This window comes from Typha angustifolia, chromosome 3 (assembly GCF_048772165.1).
Source record: "Typha angustifolia cultivar Huaian chromosome 3, ASM4877216v1, whole genome shotgun sequence".
NCBI classification, from domain to species: Eukaryota; Viridiplantae; Streptophyta; class Magnoliopsida; order Poales; family Typhaceae; genus Typha; species Typha angustifolia.
In genome coordinates, this window is record NC_133241.1 from 5,752,235 (window position 1) to 5,771,542 (window position 19,308).

The 19,308-nt window shown below is 39.4% G+C and overlaps 2 protein-coding genes across 3 annotated transcripts; both read left to right on the forward strand.

The window, feature by feature from the left end:
• Window positions 1–878: 878 nt before the first annotated feature.
• LOC140758512 (putative disease resistance RPP13-like protein 1) lies at window positions 879–7,014 on the forward strand. 2 transcript variants are annotated; one of them, XM_073094708.1, is made up of 3 exons: window positions 879–1,429; window positions 3,600–6,600; window positions 6,692–7,014. In XM_073094708.1, the coding sequence occupies exons 1-3, from the start codon at window positions 1,139–1,141 to the stop codon at window positions 6,787–6,789; spliced, it is 3,390 nt and encodes a 1,129-aa protein (XP_072950809.1). In that variant the 5' UTR covers window positions 879–1,138; the 3' UTR covers window positions 6,790–7,014. The 2 variants fall into 2 exon arrangements, with proteins under 2 accessions (XP_072950809.1, XP_072950810.1); XM_073094709.1 differs by having other exon boundaries at window positions 880–1,429; window positions 3,574–6,600.
• A 3,689-nt stretch (window positions 7,015–10,703) lies between these two features.
• On the forward strand, window positions 10,704–18,545 carry LOC140758247 (putative disease resistance protein RGA3). The gene is made up of 3 exons (XM_073094343.1): window positions 10,704–11,012; window positions 14,146–14,361; window positions 15,690–18,545. Exons 1-3 carry the CDS (start codon window positions 10,704–10,706, stop codon window positions 18,543–18,545), a joined length of 3,381 nt encoding a protein of 1,126 aa, XP_072950444.1.
• Window positions 18,546–19,308: the final 763 nt, after the last annotated feature.

A 19,308-nucleotide genomic window follows, 5' to 3' on the forward strand; every position in this document is an offset into this window, starting at 1 on the left:
AAGATTAAAGTTAAGGGTAAGATAATTATTTGATGTTTTTTAATTAATACACTAAGAATTGTCCCAAAAATTAAAGGGATTTAAGGTTGTTTTATTCTCCTTTTTTTTCTTTTTCTTTTTTGTGTGTATCCTGGAAGATCTTTATTTACTTGTATACTCATACAAATATTTGGTATTTGTGTGAATGGCCTTCAAACCTATTGGTTTTGAAGTATTTAGTAGATGAAATAACAAAGATGTATGAAATTGATATTTTTGCCTTCCACTATTACATGGATCAAACTTAATTCTTGGTTAACTCTCATGGGTCTCTGTGCGAAAATTAAGGGTTTTAACTTTTATTAGTCTAAAAAGTATACAAATAAATATCAATTTTACTAGAGTATATATACAAATAAGATTAAAAAAAAAATTCTAAAATCTTGTCCTGTATAAGTAGTTTGTTATTTTTGGATTCTATGTTCTAATGACACCTACCTATTTAACGAGATACTTACTATAAATTAATTACTGTAATTCGGTGAAGAGATCGTAATTCTCACATTTAGGGTGTGTTCGATTGTTAGAAAGAGAAGTTTAATAAAGAGATTCTTATTTTTTTTAATAAAGAAGAGTAACGAGGGATTAAGATTGAGAAGTTTTTAGAAGTGGATGATTTTTTTTCTCTATTTTGTATGAATCAAACACCCTTTACCTTAGATAATGCAAGTAGTAGAATATCAATGGAATTAGTAGAAAAACAATGGGTTTGAGAGCAAAGTCTTCAATGCCTTTCTTTACAAAGCTCAGATCCTAAAGTTTAGGATTGATAATAATTAATCCTAGTCTATCTTGTACAACTAATAATGGACAAATTAAGAACAACGTGATTGGAATCCTGATAACCCAGAATCTTAGGAGATAATCACTCATAAAATATCATTTGCTACATTGAACTTGACCTTAGAGAGTTAGAGGAGTCATGAAAGATGTATATATAAAAAAAAATTTCTCCAAATTTAAAAAGACCGATCCAGAAGACTTGAAAAACTTAGAATGGAAGCCCAAAGGATAGTGGACTATATATACAGTATTCCTTGCTGCTTCTCTTCTCAAACTCACAGTTAATTGCTTCCCTCATCCTTTGTCCTCCTCCTCCATGGCCGAAGTAGCAATACTGGCAGGCTTAGGGTGGGTGTTGTCGCCCATTTTTGCTAAGGTGATCAACGAAGGCTTCTCCTACTTTGGAACCAATATGGCGGACAAGCTGAAAGATCTGGAAACCACCATCCTTCCCCTGTTCGAGTTGATGTTAGAGAAAGCCGAGAAGAGCCAGCAAAAGGATAAGGTTGTGATGTGGCTTTCAGAACTCAAAAGAGCGATCTACGAGGCAGAGGACGTACTCGACGAAGTCGACTACAAACGCATTCAGAAACTGGTGGAGAAGAAGGTACGTACGTACGTACGTTTGGTATTCTTAACATAATTACTGTAAAGTTAATTCACTCTCTCTCTCTCTCTCTCTTTATTTATATACATATATATATAGATTATCTGTTGTAATAGTCTATTTTCTAGCTTAGTTTATCTGAAAATAAGAGTAAGTAATTTCATTCCAGCATCAGATTTCATTTGCTTCCTTATTCAGTCCAGTAGAATTCAGCATCTATGAATTAATACCCCAACTTTAGGGAAGCAGAAGACAAGAGAGAAGAGGAGCAGAAGTAAGATGAAAGAAATATTTGAGTAAATTGTTGTTACCCTTGTATAGTTTAGCTCCGATATCAACCTACTTTTGTATACTTTAAACTTAAGCAACTGTTAATTAATTGTTAACGGTGATGTAAAAAACTTAGTCACTCTTATAGAAATATAATATGATATAATGATAGTACGGATAGTTTGTTAAAAACAAAAAACTTATAGTAGCAATTTTACCTAAATCACAACAACATAGTTAAGTACTTGAAGTTAAAGTATAAGAATTTATATTTAAGTCGAGCAAAACCACATATGAGTAAATTATAATTTACTAAAAATATTTTCTCCTATTTTGATAGAAATTTTAGAAAAAAAATAGAGAAAGAAGCGAGATAGCACGAAAGAAAATATAACGCACTGGATAGCGATAAAATCATATATATTTGTATCCATAATTTGTGGGAATTGATATTTCCATAGCAAAGTATTCCATATTACCTGAAACTAAATCAATTTCTTTAAAAGTTGGCTATGCTCCGGCCATTAGCAATAGAGGTCAAAGTTGACTAATTGAATTCTGAGATCATTCTATCTGCTTGGATTATGACATGCTACCTTCTCTACACCAGACCAGAGGTTGAGAAGAGTAAAGCATTTGCAAACGATCGAGCATGAAAACATATTAGCATGAGTTTTAGATTTCTTTTCAAGAGCATGGGGGTATAATTAATAATATTAAACACTTGATGAGATGATATATTAATTAAAAGGGCAAAAGAGTACGAAGTGAAAGAAATTTTGAATTGCTACATAAAATAGTAAACTTTGTTCGGTACTTTTATAAAGAGTACATAAAATAATTCTATCTCCTCTTTTTTGAATATACGATATAAAATAAGGGTTCTTTAATTCGGATTTACTCAATGATATGGAGCAATAAGTTGGTTGTTAGTTTATTTTATATAATTACCAAGTTTATAGTAGGAAAAATGGAGTAGCGGCAATCAAATCCACTGTCTTTGATGTAGGTACGAAAAATATGAAAATTGAAAAACTAAATTTATGTGAACACCGAGGAGATAAGATCTATCACACGCTATCGATAATAATATACGAAAAATAAAACGTGAAAAAACAATCATAAACACAAAATTTTTATATGGAAAAACTCCAAACCGGCTAAAAAATTTCAGATCCAAAGATCGAAACTAATCAATAAAACTTGTAGCAGTTAACAAGAAACTTACACATCGATCATCGATTATCACGACTCAATCTATATCAACCTTACTCGTTGGACTCTACGACACACTGATTCTTGTGATAGGTTTTCTAACATCACTGACCCTCGAGGTTGATTATTCTGTCTTAGTGACTCTCGAGATATAGTTTTTTTATATTTGATATAAATATGTTGAGATGAAAATGATTCAGCACATTCTATCTAAAGTAGAGAAATGATCTCTAATGGACTGTAAAAGATGATCTCAATATAATTATAAGCCACTTTTCTTATAGTTAGATTGAATCCCTTTATATCAAGTCAAATTAGATCTCATGTAAGGCATTTGAACATGGCCCTATTGAAATCGAGTTAAAAGATTGCATTAATCATCATTTACGAGGATTAAAGCCCCGTTTGATTGATAATCACTTATTCACGCAAAGATTGAAGCAAAAGAGGATAAAGCCACTAAAATTGCACACTCACCATGCTATGCCACTGATACTATCTATAGAGGCTCTAGGCCAACTTGAGAGAGGATCTCACAAGCCGCTGGCTCTGCTCAAAGTTTCTTGTTTTATTTAATATCTGTCAGTTCCTATTTTTATGCTCTATTATTTTCAGCTCAATTAAGGGTTTTTTTTTATCTAATTTTTATTGATTACTAGGTTTGCTTCCTCCTACCCTTCCTCAGGTATCAGAAAAAGATGAACCGCCAAAGAATGGATCACTCAGTTTGATAAAAAAGATAAAACTAAAGTCTGTTCTGGCGAAATTAGAAGATGCTTCCACCAAAGCGAAGGGTACTATCCGTGAGCTATTGGATGTACACATTACAAAAGATAAGAACATCATCAGCATGGTACCCCTTAACACAGTTCTAGGTCGGGACACAGATCGAAGAAACATAATAGAGAAGTTGAGGAAGCCAGTGAGCGACGGAGGATGCACTGCACTTACAAGTCTTCCAGTAGTCGCCATATTTGGTCGAGCTGGGATTGGGAAGACCACACTTGCGCAGTATGTATGTGAACATGAGAAAGCTGGAGATCATTTCAGCCGGATAATGTGGGTCAATGTATCGCACCCTTTCCGCGCCTTCCCTGCTATGAAAAAGATCATGGAGTTCGTTTCATCAACTGAATGTTTCGATCACTATGGCCATATACATGCTACTACTTGTACTACAATGGCCACTCCCAGTGATTTAAATTCGCTTCAAGCAAAGCTTCAGAAGAAGTTGGCGGCCGGAAACTTTCTGCTGGTTTTGGACGGCGTCTGGTGGGACAAGGATCGCATTGATGAATGGGAGCTATTGTTCAGATGTTTGGAGGTGGGGAAGAGCGGAAGCAAGATTCTCATAACAACTCAAGAAATTAAAGCAGCGCAAGCCTTTGGTGCGATAGGAGACAACTTTTACAAATTGCAGGAGATAGAAGAAGATGAGTTCATAAAGCATTTCATGCGGTATGCATTGCCTGCGTTATCATCAGATAGTAGTCCATGGGACCGGAAGGAGTTTGAAGAGACTGGCAAGAAAATTGCTCAGAAGCTGAAGAGAGATCCAGCAGCAGCCAAGAGAGTGGGTATGCAATTGCATCAAAAGGGAGTGGAGTACTGGAGGGAAGTTTCCGAGAATGACTGGTTGGATGAGACATTAATAGCTCCGATGCAGAGTTTCCAGCGGTTACCAGCGCATGTGCAGCGCTGCTTCTCTTTTTGTAGCATATATCCCAAAGGTTTTGAGTTTAAACAATCCTATCTTATTTCTCTTTGGATTGCAGAGGGTTTCATTATAAAACCTCTAAATTCAAGTGAGCAAACGGTGGACATGGTGGATATAGGCAAGGCGTACCTGGACGATCTGGTATCGATGTCTTACTTCCGGGTGTCTAAGGTTGATAAAGATGGGATGTATTATGTCATGCATGAGTCATTACATGATTTCGCCGAAAGGGTTTCCAAGGGCGAATGCTTCCGAGTAGAGAAAGATTGTAAAGAAATCCCACCGACGGTCCATCATCTATCCATCCGGGTAAACGAGGTAGCTGAGCACAAAGAGAGCATCTGTAGATTAAAGAACCTGCGCACCCTCATCTTCATGGAGGATCTTGAGGGCAAAAGTGCAAATGGTCTTCTTGAAGAGCTTCTCAAGGAGTTGAGAAAACTGCGTGTCCTGTCCCTGTCTTTCCGGGAGGAAGCAAAGTTTCTTGGAGTGTTAGGTGGTCTGAAGCATCTTCGGTTTCTGAACTTAGGTGAAACTCCAGTACAAAAGACCAACTCTTTTTCCACTCTTTATCATCTCCAGGTGTTGTCTTTCACTTTCACCCAACAAGGCCAACACTTGTCGAGCATATGCAACGATTTGGGTAACCTGATTAATCTGCGGGTGCTGGATATCACTGTCAAAGCAGGGACATCAGTGAAAAAGCAGGTCGGCCATAAGATAGGACAGCTACGTAGGATGAAGGAGCTTCGCGTTCTTTCCATTAAGTGGCTAGAGAACATCAAAGCTCAAGAGATGGCCATGGAGGCCAAGTTGAAGGAGATGAAGCATCTTGATTACTTAGGCTTAGAGTGCCCATCTAATGAGAAAGAAGATGCTCTTGAGGGCTTTGAACCACCTGCAGACATTGCAGAATTGACTGTGGTCAGCTATCAGGGTTCCACATGCCCGACTTGGATGAATGGGGGCTCACACTTCCGATGCATCAAATGTCTTACGCTCTCCGACTGTGGCATGGAGGAACTCCCATCCTTGAAGGAGCTGATCCCTCGTTGCCAGACACTCCGGCTAGAACATCTACCGAACCTTAGGAGATTGCCCAAGCTCCCCACAAACCTAACCAGACTTGTAATTGGCAACTGCCCAGTCTTGGTGGTTAAAGAAGATCTACAGCATGTTTCCCCACTGCCGCTGCCGACAGCGCTTAGAGAACTTACCATCAAGGCTTGCAACATTACCAACGAGGCGCTCTCTTCTTGTCTCCAAGAGCTCAGAGCTCTTACCTATCTGCATTTAGTTGACGTCCGGTCAATGACCACTCTCCCGCCCGAGGATGTGCTGAGCTACCTAACAGGTCTCCGACATCTTCATATTGAATCCTGCTCTCATCTTGAATCTTTCGGCGGTTTTGGAGTTCTTAGTTCCCTGAAGCAACTCAAGATACGCCGATGTCATAGCCTCCTTTTGGACCGCCTGGTAAATAGTTCTTCCCGGATGGATGAGGGCAGTGTCCATGAACTCCAGCTCATCTCTCTCTCTGTCGAGGACTCTCCTGATTCAACATCCCTGCCGGCACGCCATTTGACATCACTCGTGAACCTGGAGGTCAAGCACTGTCCAAAGCTCGTCTCCCTGCTGTCATCGCTCCACAAGCTCACCGTAGATGACTCCGTGCAGCTCGCCAAGCTGCTCTCAAGGGAAGGTCTCGCTTCTCTGAAGGAACTGACCATCAAGAACTCTAAAGAGAAGTCTTTTGCCGATGATGGATTCTCACACCTCTCCTCCCTCAGGAGCTTGCAAATACAGGACTGCACAGATCTGGAGTCACTGCCGCACCTGCCAGAATCACTCGAACGCCTTGAATTAGTTAACTGCAGTGCAGAACTACAGCAACGGTGCGGTGAAGGTGTCGGCTTTGACTGGCCCAAGATCAAGCATATTCCTATAAGAAAATTTATCCAGCTTCCTGGTAAGTTAATCGTTCGACCCGACACATTTTTCTGGTAACGATATTATTGACTACAATTCACTTATGATTCTCTCTTCTGTTCATCTTACAGAACCATCTGATGACGGGGAGAGGAAGAAGAGAAAAGGGCATGAGGAGGAGGAGGAAGAGGAGGAAGGAAAAAGGGGGAGAAAGAGGAGAAAGAAGTGAAACTCTTCAGAACCAACTGGTACGATTCCTCACTCTATTATGCTTTTATAATGAGCATTTTCACAGCATGCAATTGGTGTGGGGAAGCTCAGTTGAGGCGGCCATCCCTGATAAACTGGTGCTTGCTGATGCTCTTCAAGGTCATGTTCGCTTATTAATTACCAGAGCTGGTCATCTGAAAGACTGAAGCAGTCCTCCTCTGCATCTGACGTTGTGGTTTCCTAATTATCATTTAGTCGTATTCTGTCAACTATCCTAATTCTTCTAGGATTCCTAAACTCAAAAACTTCCTTCTGTAAGTTTTCTATGTCAGAATGTCTTCTATTTAAATTAGATTCTTGGTCATTTTAGCATTTTGTACTCGCTTTAGGATAGTTCTGCGTTTAAAGGAGAAGTGGTGTATGGTAGAGAAAGTAGTATTTTTTTTTTTATGGAATAAATTATTAGTTCTATTTGGCAGTAGTAATTTTAGTATGTTTTTATTAATTTGTGTAATATTTTTTAGATTCTTTATAGCTCTTCCAATGGTTAGAGAAGAGCCAGATGTTATTTTTATACCAAGTGGGGTCCGGGGCCCGCTATTATCCAAAATAAACTACACCAAAAATAGTTTGAATTGATCTAAAAAACATGATAATTGAATAACGAAGTTAAACTCCTCTAGAAACTATACATAATAAAAAAAATAAAGTATAAAACAGTGCAAAACAACTTCGATAAATATTATTGGCATCATGACTCATCTGCTAACCTCATAAATGGATTTTGTTAGTTGACTTCGGTCAATGTCATTAAGGAAATTTTGTTTGTATTTAAAAGTATTGAGACACCCGCTGCAGATTAAGTAGTCTTACTGAGAGACAAAACTCCCAACGCATCCACAAGAATGATATAGTCAAACTCAAGAGGGTGAGATCAACCTCTCAAAGTACGTAAAATGCTTCAATCTACCAAAATGAGCAGCCTAATTTGTTACCCTATGTATTCTCTATAGGTACATGACTGAAACCCTTAGAGATGGAACACTGATAGATGAGGTTGTGAATGGCCCGAGAAAGTTCTCCAACTCTTATGATAGATGAGGTTGTAAATGGCCCAAGAAAGTTCTCCAACTCTTGTGATAGATGAGGTTGTAAATGGCCCAAGAAAACTCGTAAGATTGTCGAGATGACTATTTGAGAGTCACCCTCTAAATTGGCGTTGGAGAAGTCATGTTTAGCTGCTAGAGAAAGCTCCTCTCTCAAGACTAAAGCCTCAGCTTCCAATAGGGACAAAGCTAAGACCAATCTTGCACCGACAAAGTGGAGATTATTTTTTATGTCTCTAGTAACAATTATGTTAGGTTTTTAGTATTGACAAATGTGTACAAAATAATTTAAGTGTTTTTATATATGTACATAAGCATATCTATAAGTTTTTATAATATTCAGATTGAATATTTTTAAGATATAGAAAATTCGCTAGGTATAGATTTCCATAGAGATATAAAATCTTCAATTAGACCTCATATTCTTGATAGATAAAACTATGAATATTAGAAAGCTAGGACGAGAGCTTTTATGAAGTCTATAGATGAGCATGTTTGGCTTGCCGTTATGAATGGTTAAAGTGCACTTATGCACTTAGTGAACGATAAGTTAGTTGAAGAACCTCCTGAGTCTTAGGATAGGTCGGATTTTGGCAAAGTAATTAATGATATTTTCAGTTGTGTTTCTTCAGATGAATTTCAAAAAAAATTTACATGTGAGATTGCTAAAGATGCTTGGATGATCTTAAAAACTACACATGATGAAATCATGGCTGATAAGCTTTCAAAGCTTCAGATATTGACAATTAGTTTTGGAACTCTCCGCATGGAGACCAATGAAACTCTTGATAAATTATATACTAAACTTAGTGACATAGTCAATTCTAGTTTCAATCTAAGAGAAAAAAAAATTATAAATATAGAATTATTCAGAAGATCCTTAGGTCTCTACTTGAAAGGTTTCAGGCTAAAGTTACTATCATTGAGAAAAATAAAGACATCGATATAATGAAGATTGAACAATTGGTAGGTAATCTATAAAAATAGTTAACCCGATCGGTTCACAAAAAACTAGCCAGGTTTCACAATTCACTGATTTAACCACTGGGTCAGTTAGTTTTTACCGGATCGATTACTTATTCAGTCTATTAACAAAACTGAACCGATTTAGTGGTTGATTCACTAGTTTATCAGTCTAACTACCCGGTCCGATCCAATTCTAATAACTATGTGAATTATGGTAAGGAATGAAAGGAACACAGAGATGCCTCCACAAGTGCATTTCAACATATACTTGGTAGTAAGAAAGTTAGTGTGGGTTTGAGTTTTTAACCAAAATGGATCTACGCATAAAATATTATTTTACCAGAATGTTCTACCGATGAAATTTATTATTAAAGGGGGCTTCTTTTATTCAGTTCAACTGTCATGTCGACTAAATAGTTTATCAAATTACTACTACACTTATTTGAAAAATCAGTCTGTAGCTCGGTGTGAACCAAAAGAAGACTTTTTATTTCACAAGAGTAGTTCATCCTAAAATTCATCTATGAGATAATTTAAACACTCAAACATCGCTGTGTCGAGAGGGGTTGTAAGCATGTTTTGTTTCTATGCCTTAGCGGAATATATTTATTCAGTTTGATCCATAGTTTTTTTTTTCTCTTTGATAAGAGAGAATTTTAATGTTAAAAAAATTATTTTACTTTCTCTATTCATATTTGACTTTCTCTCTTCCACTGGCTTTCGATTTTTACGGTACATTTAATCCAATTTTCTAATCCTTAGGATTCACTTTTTTCTAAAATTGATCCGATTCAGTTTTGGTCTTTGGTTTTGACATTTCATACATATTCATACCCAGTTAAAACAGAAATCCAATCTCTTCCAAAATTTTAGTCTTCCAAAGTCCACCGAAGTCCCGGCTTGAGGGCGAGGCGGTCAGCCGCCATCACTAGAAGTTGACGGTGACCAGGCCAGGCAATCTAGATCACCAAGCATCCCACTGGTTGACAAAAGTATTTGCTGATAGCGCTAGCAATCTCGTTGAAGAAGATTTGTTCGATCAGGACCTTATTCAAGTTAGCAGTTTGGCACATGAAGGAGCTCTCTCACCACCTTGATGGCTTGATATCCTCGGGTAGATTGAGATCTGAGATACTGACGAGGTTAGATTGGCAGAGGTCACAGTCACAGAAGATCGAGATCTTGGTGTCATCGCAAACTATCCACTTGTGTAACAGCCCATTAAGGGAACAGTTGAAAATAATTATACATATTTCTCCTGTATGTCCTTTTTCCTTCTCTCACCCTCTCGTTCATGTGCTCTATGCCTCTATTTCTCCACTATTCCACCTGCCCAACATCACCCAACTTGCTCTATTCCTCCACGTACTGTTCTCTTTTTCTTTCTCTCACCCTCTCCTGCATGTTACTCACTACTTTCTTCGTAACCTCTCAGATACAGAGCTGTTAGGGAGGAAATGTTGAGAAGTACCCTTCAGCAGAGACGAGTATGCGACAACATGTGTACTTTTGTAGAACTTTATATGATATAAACAGGTGTTCTTAATGGCTTCTCATGGATTGTCATATGTGATAATGTATGCTGGAAATGTTCATTGAGATTATAATATAAGTTATTTCTGGAATAGAGAGTTTTTTTAATTATTACTCCTCGTCGGGTCTTTCAAGACATGATTGCCTTCTTGAGAGTGCTTTTCACGTTGAGGATCTGAGTTCCAAACCCAAGAGGCATCTAAAACAACTTAGATGCACTAGTTGACTTTGCAACAGTTGACCGCGAATATATATATATAGTAAGCGTTGTTGCTTCTCTTCTCTAAACTCACAGGTTTAACTCTCGATCACTCTCGACAGGGATTCCATGGCAGAAGCAGCAATACTTGCAGGGTTAGGGTGGGTATTGTCGCCAGTTTTAAACAAGCTGGTCAACAAGGGGTTGTCCTACTTCGGAACCAATTCCGAGGACAAGCTAAAAGATCTGGAAGCCATCATCCTTCCCCAGATCGAATTAGTGTTGGAGGGAGCCGAGAACAGCCAACGCAAGGATAAGTTTGTGATGTGGCTTCAACAACTCAAAGAAGTGATCTACGAGGCAGAGGACGTGCTCGACATAGTCGAGTACGAACGCATTAGGACAAGGGTGATGGAGAATCAGAGAAACGAGAACGAGGTACGTTTGATATATATTTTAACATAGTTACAAGAAGTGCCGACTCTCTCTCTCTCTCTCTCATCTAGTCATCTGTTACATTTCCTTTGATTTCTTTTACTCCTTTCAATAGAATTCAATGGATTTTATTTAGGAATGATTGTATTGCACAGTCTAACAATGGATTTTCATCTTTTCTTTTCTTTTCTTTTTCTTCTTTTTTTTTTAAAAAAAGAATTCCACATGGTTGCAAGCTTACAAATTTTTAAGTTCATAGGATCCCGAGCTTATAAGCCCGTAATTATTAAAACTATATTATTTTATATTTTTCTTTTTTTCAAGTCTTATTTACATGCCCACAACCATCAATTTGTTATTTGTAAAGGATTATGATTTGGCCATGAGAATCGAGTCAGTTATGTCTAGTCGGGTCGAGTCGAGTTAATTGATTTTTAATTTTAAATTAAAACGGTTGTAAGCTTAATGGGGCAAATTAGATTCAACTAACTATGACTCTACTCTTACAAATAAGAGTGGTCATGAGTTAACTATCATATGCGGAATGAATACTGAGTTCAGCTAATTATTTATCTCGCATTTATCATTTATTCATAATTATTATATTATATTTACTTTCCTAGGAGTAGACCTAAACCTTAGAATCATTTCAAGCTATTAAATCCTAATCCAAAACTCCACTCATGAGTCACTCTACCATACGGTCGTCCTCCATCCTTAGTCATCTGCCACCCTCTGATGACTGCTGCAATATCGGTTAATCTGGTTAGCTCAATTCTGACCTTATCTCACCATTTTGGCTATAATTTCTTGCTTCAGTCTTCAAATCCACTCAAACAGAGCCAAAGAATCCTAACGCATGAGGCTATATCATGTATTAAAATTTCATAATTTTCTATGAGTGAATTATTCTATATCTAGTTTGTAACAGTGGTATTAGAGCAACTATTCCTCGGTTGACGATTAACACAAGATCGAGGAAGACGAATGAAAAAGGAGCACCCATGAAGGACTAGGAACTCATCCCTATCCCTATGGAAGTTTTTGAGGCGCCACCACCACTACAGCCACAGACATGGACGAAGGCGATATTTATATAATTTTTAACCGATTTGAAAGAGAATTTGAAGGAGATGCAAACTTTCCTCAAGAACTCAATCCAAGCCTTGGCAAAGGCTCTAGTAGCTAGCCGTCACCACCCTACGCTGTTGGCCAGGGTGGAACCAGGCCCCCACAACAAGAAAAGCTCAAATCATGAGGGAAGGGGAAGAGCAGGCTCAAACTATAACAACCACCTGTCCTCCGATTACGGTGGAGCTCCCTTCACCCCTATAGACCCATCTCACCATAGCAACATCGTTGGAGCAGCCCGCGGTAGTAATTCCTTAGTCATTTTGCCCACTTGCAATAGAAACTAAGGCCTAAAACTCTAGTTTTCCACTACCAATGGTACACGCCCCCCAGCTCAAACCATCACTGCCAGTCCCTTCCTAGGACCTCCACACCTGAGCCAGCCTAGGGTTAGATGCAAGAGATGGCCAATAGACTATCCACAATAGCCCTCTTTGTTGTAGCAAACCCATGCATGGCAGTCTCGAGGTCGGCGTTCCAACAACCATCGACTTCCACTAGTCGACTACAAGTCCATGGTCAATTGACTTCACAGCCTTTAACAAGTGTTAGATGGTCGAGTGTGTCTCCCTTCTTCTTTACAACCTTCACTTAGGCTTATCTCGTCGGAGCAACGCCCACCATCTGTTAGATTGCCATAGCTTCACTACATTGGGGCCATGAGTACTAGCCATGGGGACCGCTGGAGGTGCATCATTGTGATCCATGCAGCCAAATAAGGCTACCAAAATAATCAAGCCAGCTTGAGCTCGACTCAATTAAGCTCGGCTCGAAAATGAGTTGAATCGTGCTTGATCCTCAAAATAGGCTCGAAAGTTCAAGCCAAGCTTATTCATGAGCTGGCTCAATCAAATAAGCTCGATAAGGCTTAAGATAATATAATATATGTACATATAATATGAGTAGTATTTTCTATACTATACCATAATTCTATTATATTCTAAGATTTACTTAAATGAAATTATTGCATACTTTGATTTTTAAATTAGGCCTTATTTTAAGTTTTATTTAAGCCTAAATCAAGCTTAATTTAATTCAAGTTTGATTAAGCTCAAAATTTAGCTTGAATTGGTTAGAGCTTGAAATTGTATATTGATTGGCTCGTCTCGAGCTCAAAATTAGCTCAAAAGTAGCTCAAGATTAGCTCGAATTGAAATGATTTCAATTCAAGCTTGATTATATAGGCTCAAAATTAATTTCAATCCAAGCTTGATTAGAGTCGAACTTGATTACACCCCTACAACCAACCCAGCCCAAGAAGAATAATCTCCTCCCACCATCGCATGTCGATATTCCACCACCGTTGAGATCGGTTGGAGGTCGACTGTCGGCAGCCCATGCCTAACCTGGCTACTACCGATGCCCATGCAACCCATGGTGGCCCCTAGGCCAAAACACAAATTTGGGCCTAGGGTTAGGATTTGGTCAATTAAGTGGAGGAGATGAAGTGCAGTATCTCGAGGCGGGTTGAATTTTTTTGAATTGACTCAACCACTGTGTGAACTAGTTAGGAACTCATAAGCACAATTTGGTGCTCGAGTACAAGCTCGAGGACAACTGGTGGAACAACTTGATGGCCCCACGTGAGCTAATGGAGACGAACCCATCCAACCCGACGCGAGTCATACCTATGAGCTCATGACCCATGTGACCAGCATCTATTGCGAGGTTGCTCGACTCACTATGGTGGACCATATTGGAGAATTCAAGCTCGAATTATCAAGCATGATTTTTAAAAGTTCTCAGGAGGAGATTCATTAGATTGTACCTACTTAGTGGAAGAGTTCTTTTACATATCATGGCACTCTAGACCACCAAAAAGTCCAGCTCATATCATTTCACTTGAAGAGTATGGTTATTAGGTAGTACCAGTCCAACAGAGTGGACTCAACCATTTGAGTCTTGGTAGGCTTTTGCTAATGCAATTTGTGCTCGATTTGGTCTAACTCAGTACGAGAATATCTAGGCCATTTTGACTAAGCTGACTCAATCAAAAATAGTTCAGACTCATCGACAGGAGTTCAAACCCATCTACAACCGAGTCACCAACTGGTCGAAATCTGCCCTAAAGAGTACCTTCATCGATGGGCTCAGATCTAACATACAGGCTAAGGTCAAGACTCTAAAGCCTACTACTTCTGATGATGCGTTCTCCCTAGATGCACTGATGGGTTCAAAGTTGGACCAGTTGAACCAATTTCGCAAAGAGGAGAGGAGGAAGGCAACTCACACCCGCAGCCCACTTGCGCCTACTCTTACTCCAGTTCAACTCAGCCTACACAGGTGGCTCAGCTCAACCGCTAGCAACTCTTGCATTACTTATACCCAATGACTTGGAGGAGCATAAAAAAATGACTTGTGTTTTGCCCTAAATGCAAGCACCAGCTAGCCCACATTATATTCCTAAGTAGGCTCAAAGAGGATAAACCTTAGTCCACTGATTGGCGCGATCAACCCTACAAATACAAAAACATCAATAATTTGTCACCTTAAGGACAAAGTGTTAGAAGCGTGATGGATTATTATGATCTCGTGGTCGAGTCTATTCTAGTTAGTTGATTTTGCTTATTGTTTTTAATTTCAAATTAAAACAGTTGTTAGCCTAATAGGGTGAATTCCTCTGACTCACGATGACTCCACTCCTATAAATAGGAGTAGTTATAGGTTTATTATCATGTGTGCAATGAATATTGATTTTAACTAATTATTTATCTCACATTTACTATTTATTTGTAGTCGTTAGATCGTCTTTCCTTTCTTATGAGTAGATCTTTAACCCTATAACCCTTCGAACCTACCAAACACTAATGTACACCGGCTCCTCCCACAAGCCACCCTACCATATGGACGTCCTCCGCCACCTATGATCATTCGTCACCCTTCAATGACTACCGCAACGTCGGTTAATCCGTTTCATCCTGATACTAATCTTCCCTTGTCCTTTTGAATATAACTTCTTGTTTTAATCTCCAAATCTACTCAGATGAGATTTAAAAGAATTATAACTCGTGAGATATTATCCGTTAAAATTTTATAATTTTTCTACGAGTTGATTGTTCTAGATCTGGTTCAAAACATAGGGTTATAAGCTCACAAGTTATATATATATAATTGTGGATTTACTTACTCATTCACATGGTATATTTGTTTTCTTTCGTGGCCCAGGACACTCGATCCTTACTTTTTAAGCAAGAGAAAGCCAATAGATTCTCTTGCAAGGCTGCAAAGGAAAATGAAATATTGATACTTTGGCACCAAAAAGAAAATATTAGCTTTTCATGCAAATTAATCATCCCGTTACCGTTCATTAAATTTTATCAAAACAACCCACCACATATTTGATCATTCACAAGAGAAAACAAAATGGTTTTACGAAGAGAATAAAGCCATTAAAAATGCACGCATGGTGACAAAGAGGATGGAAGCCAACTTGAGAGGTGGATCTAACAAACTGTTCATTCTGCTGCTCTTTTTTTTATTTTATTAATTACTTATTATCTGCCAATTTCTCAAGTAATTAGTGTATGTTATCCCCTCCTACCCTTTCAGGTATCCGGAGGAGATGAAATGTCAATTGGACTCATAGAAAAGGAAAGACTGAAGTCTACTTTGGTGAAGTTAGAAGATGTGGCCACCAAAGCGAAGAGTAATATGCGTGAGCTATTGGACGTACAAATTCCAAAAGACAAGAACCTCATCAGCATGGTACCCCTTAACACAGTTGTAGGACGAGACACAGATCGAAGAAACATAATAGACAAGTTGAGCAAGCCAGTGAGTCTCAGAGGAGGATGCACTGCACTTACAAGTCTTCCAGTAGTCGCCATATTTGGTCGGGCAGGGATTGGGAAGACCACACTTGCACAGTATGTCTGTGAACATGAGGATGTTAAACGTCATTTTAGCTGGATAACTTGGATCAATGTATCGCGCCCTCTCTCTATAAAAATGATCATGGAGTCTGTTTCAGGAACTGAGGGCACTCTCAATGATTTAAATTTGCTTCAAGGAGCACTTCGGATGAAGTTGAGGAACAAAAAATTTCTGCTGGTTTTGGACGACGTCTGGTGGGACAAGGACTGCATTGAAGAATGGGAGCTACTGTTTAGATGTTTGGAGGTGGGGGAGAGTGGAAGCAAGATTCTCATAACAACTCAAGAAACTAAGGCAGCACAAGCATTCGGTGCAATAGGAGACAACCTTTACCAATTGCAGGATATAGAAGAGGGTGAGTTCGTGAAGCATTTCATGCGGTATGCATTGCCTGCATCATCAACTACTAGTCCATGGGACCTGAAGGAGTTTGAAGAGATTGGCATGAAAATTGCTCGGAAGCTGAAGAGAGATCCAACAGCAGCCAAGAGAGTGGGCATGCAACTGCTTCAGAAGGGAGTGGAGTACTGGAGGGAAGTTTCCGAGAACGACTGGTTGGATGACACTTTACAAGCTCCGATGCGGAGTTTCCGGCGGTTACCGGCGTATCTCCAGCGGTGCTTCTCTTTTTGTAGCATATATCCGAAAGAGTTCGAGTTTGAAGAATCCTATCTTATTTCTCTCTGGATTGCAGCTGGTTTCATTGTAAAACCTCAAGATTCAAGTGAGCTGATGGAGGATATGGTGTCTATAGCCAAGACGTACCTGGACGATTTGGCATCGATGTCTTACTTCCTCCAGCTGGCTAATGTTGGTAATAAAGATGGAACTTACTATGTCGTGGATAAGTCATTACATGATCTTGCCGAAAGGGTCTCCAAGGGCGAATGCTTTCGAGTAGAGGATTCTAAAGAAATCCCACCAACTGTCCATCATCTATCCATCTGGGTGAGCGAGGTAGCTGAACACAAAGAGAACATCAGCAGATTAAAGAACCTGCGCACCCTCATCTTCATGAAGGAACTTGACATTAACGAGGCAAATGGTCTCGGAGAGCTTCTTAAGAATTTGAAAAATCTGCGTGTCATATCGATGTCTTTTCGCGGGGAAGTGATGTTTCTTGAAGAGATGGGTCGTCTGAAGCATCTTCGTTTTCTGGAACTAGGTAACGTTCGAGTAAATGATCCCGATTCTTTTAGCAAACTTTATCATCTGCAGGTGTTGTCTTTCACCCAATGCTTGTCGAATGTACACCAAAATTTGGGTAACCTGATTAATCTGAGAGTGCTGGATATCATTAGCGAAGAAGCTTGCTCGATGCCGAACCGCCTGACTGCCCTCCGCAAATTAGGGAGATTTTTTGCGGAAACAGAGGCCGGCTATGACATAGGACAGCTATGTAGCATGAAAGAGCTTCGCTTTCTTTCCATTGACAGGCTAGAGAACGTCGAAAATGGAGAAAAGGCCATGGAGGCCAAGCTGAAGGAGAAGAAGCATCTTGAGTGCTTACACTTGGAGTGGCATGGTGATGGGATGGAAAACAGACTGGATGACGAACACGTTCTCGAGAGCCTCGAACCACCTCCGAAGCTCATAAAACTAACTGTGGTCGGCTATCAGGGTCGCATATGCCCGTCATGGATGATGGAGAATTCATGTCTTCCATGCATAAAATCTCTGACACTCTTCCGTTGCCTTATGGAAGGCCTCCCATCCATGAAGGAGCTGCTCCCTCGTTGCGAGACCCTCCAGCTAGGAGATCTCCTGCGGCTTACCAGTTTGTCCGAACTCCCTGCAAACTTAACGAGGCTTGTGATCGTCAATTGCCCACGGCTTGTGGTTAACTGTGAAGAAGATGTACGAATGAGAGACCAAGAGAGGTCTGCTTCAGAGGCCAGGAAAATGAAGCTGAAGGTTTTTCTGATAACAGCCATCATTTATGACACACTACATGCTTCACCACTGCTGCCTCCCTCATCTCTTAGAGTACTTACTATCAAGGCTTGCAACATTACCGACAGGGCTTTCTCGGCTTGTCTCCAAGGGCTCACTGCTCTTACCTATCTGCACTTAGTTGACATTCTGTCGATAACCACTCTCCCATCCGAAGAAGTCCTGCACCACCTAACAGAGCTCCGAGATGTTCGTATCGACTCGTGCTGGTGCCTTGCATCTCTCGCAGGCTTACACGCGCTTCATTCCACAATCCAGACCGTGACCATTATGGACTGTCCCAAGCTCGCACATCTGCCGTTCCCGGTGAATCTGTCATCGCTCCACAGGCTCACCGTAGATAACTCCGTGCTTCCCGACAAGCTGCTCTCAGAGGAAGGTCTCGCTTATCTGAAGGAACTGACCATCATGAATTCCAAAGAGAGTTCTTTTGCTGATGATCGATTCTCACGTCTCTCCTCCCTCAAGAGCTTGCAGATGCAGGACTGCAGAAATCTGGAGGCATTGCCGCACCTGCCAGAATCACTCGAACGCCTCGAAATAATTAATTGTGGTGCAGTACCGGATACGGCGCCTTGAGAGCCTCGGCTTTGATTAGAAAAATCATCGAGCTTCAACCTATTGCAGACGATTTGCTACCTCTTTTCTCCAAGACTGAGCCTCTTGCAATACTGTGATATATTCGATCAGTAAAAAAGAAATGGTGTACAACATATTTTCTTAGCAGATTTCAAGTAATTCTACTTCCTTACGTACCTTTCAATGGAAAGAACTAGTTCGTTGAATTTTATGCTAGACTGTTCCTTCTGCACTGCATCGGTGCATTCTTTCGTTGAATTATGACTCCTCATCTGGGATTATATTATTTTTAACAACTAGGACGTCAGATACAATTACAACTATGATTTCAGCCTTCGCCCAACTTTTTGGACGACTTTCTTATCGGATGGTTGTTCGTGATAGTTGTCATGATCGATGAGGTAGAACTGATCTATTTTATAAACTATTTTAAAATTACAAAAAATCTAAATTTTAAATAATAATAATTAAATAAATATAAATTACTTTCATATATAATCTAAAATTAATAAAAATGACTGATTTCAGAGTGGGATCGGGATCGAATAACATTATTAAAATGATTCATATTTGAAGAATAAGTAAGTATGTCTTTAGATTACTAGGTTTTATTTCAATTTAGGATAGTTTGGGAATAAAAGGAGGGGTTTCTTAGTCAAACTAGCCCACTTTCAAACTTTATAATGACATTTTTAAAAGTCAAACCTGATAGTTTTCAGGATATAGGAATATTGTAATGTTTTGAAACTTTCCAACAACCGAC

Bases quoted from the DNA above. Each gene is read 5' to 3' on its own strand.
- LOC140758512 (XM_073094708.1), top strand. From the start codon at position 1,139: ATGGCCGAAGTAGCAATACTGGCAGGCTTAGGGTGGGTGTTGTCGCCC. The intron at 1,430-3,599 runs GTACGTACGTAC...ACCCTTCCTCAG, and splicing joins AGAAACTGGTGGAGAAGAAG to GTATCAGAAAAAGATGAACC. The intron at 6,601-6,691 runs GTAAGTTAATCG...TTCATCTTACAG, and splicing joins AAAATTTATCCAGCTTCCTG to AACCATCTGATGACGGGGAG.
- LOC140758247 (XM_073094343.1), top strand. From the start codon at position 10,704: ATGGCAGAAGCAGCAATACTTGCAGGGTTAGGGTGGGTATTGTCGCCA. The intron at 11,013-14,145 runs GTACGTTTGATA...AAAATAGTTCAG, and splicing joins ATCAGAGAAACGAGAACGAG to ACTCATCGACAGGAGTTCAA. The intron at 14,362-15,689 runs GCAACTCACACC...CTACCCTTTCAG, and splicing joins GCAAAGAGGAGAGGAGGAAG to GTATCCGGAGGAGATGAAAT.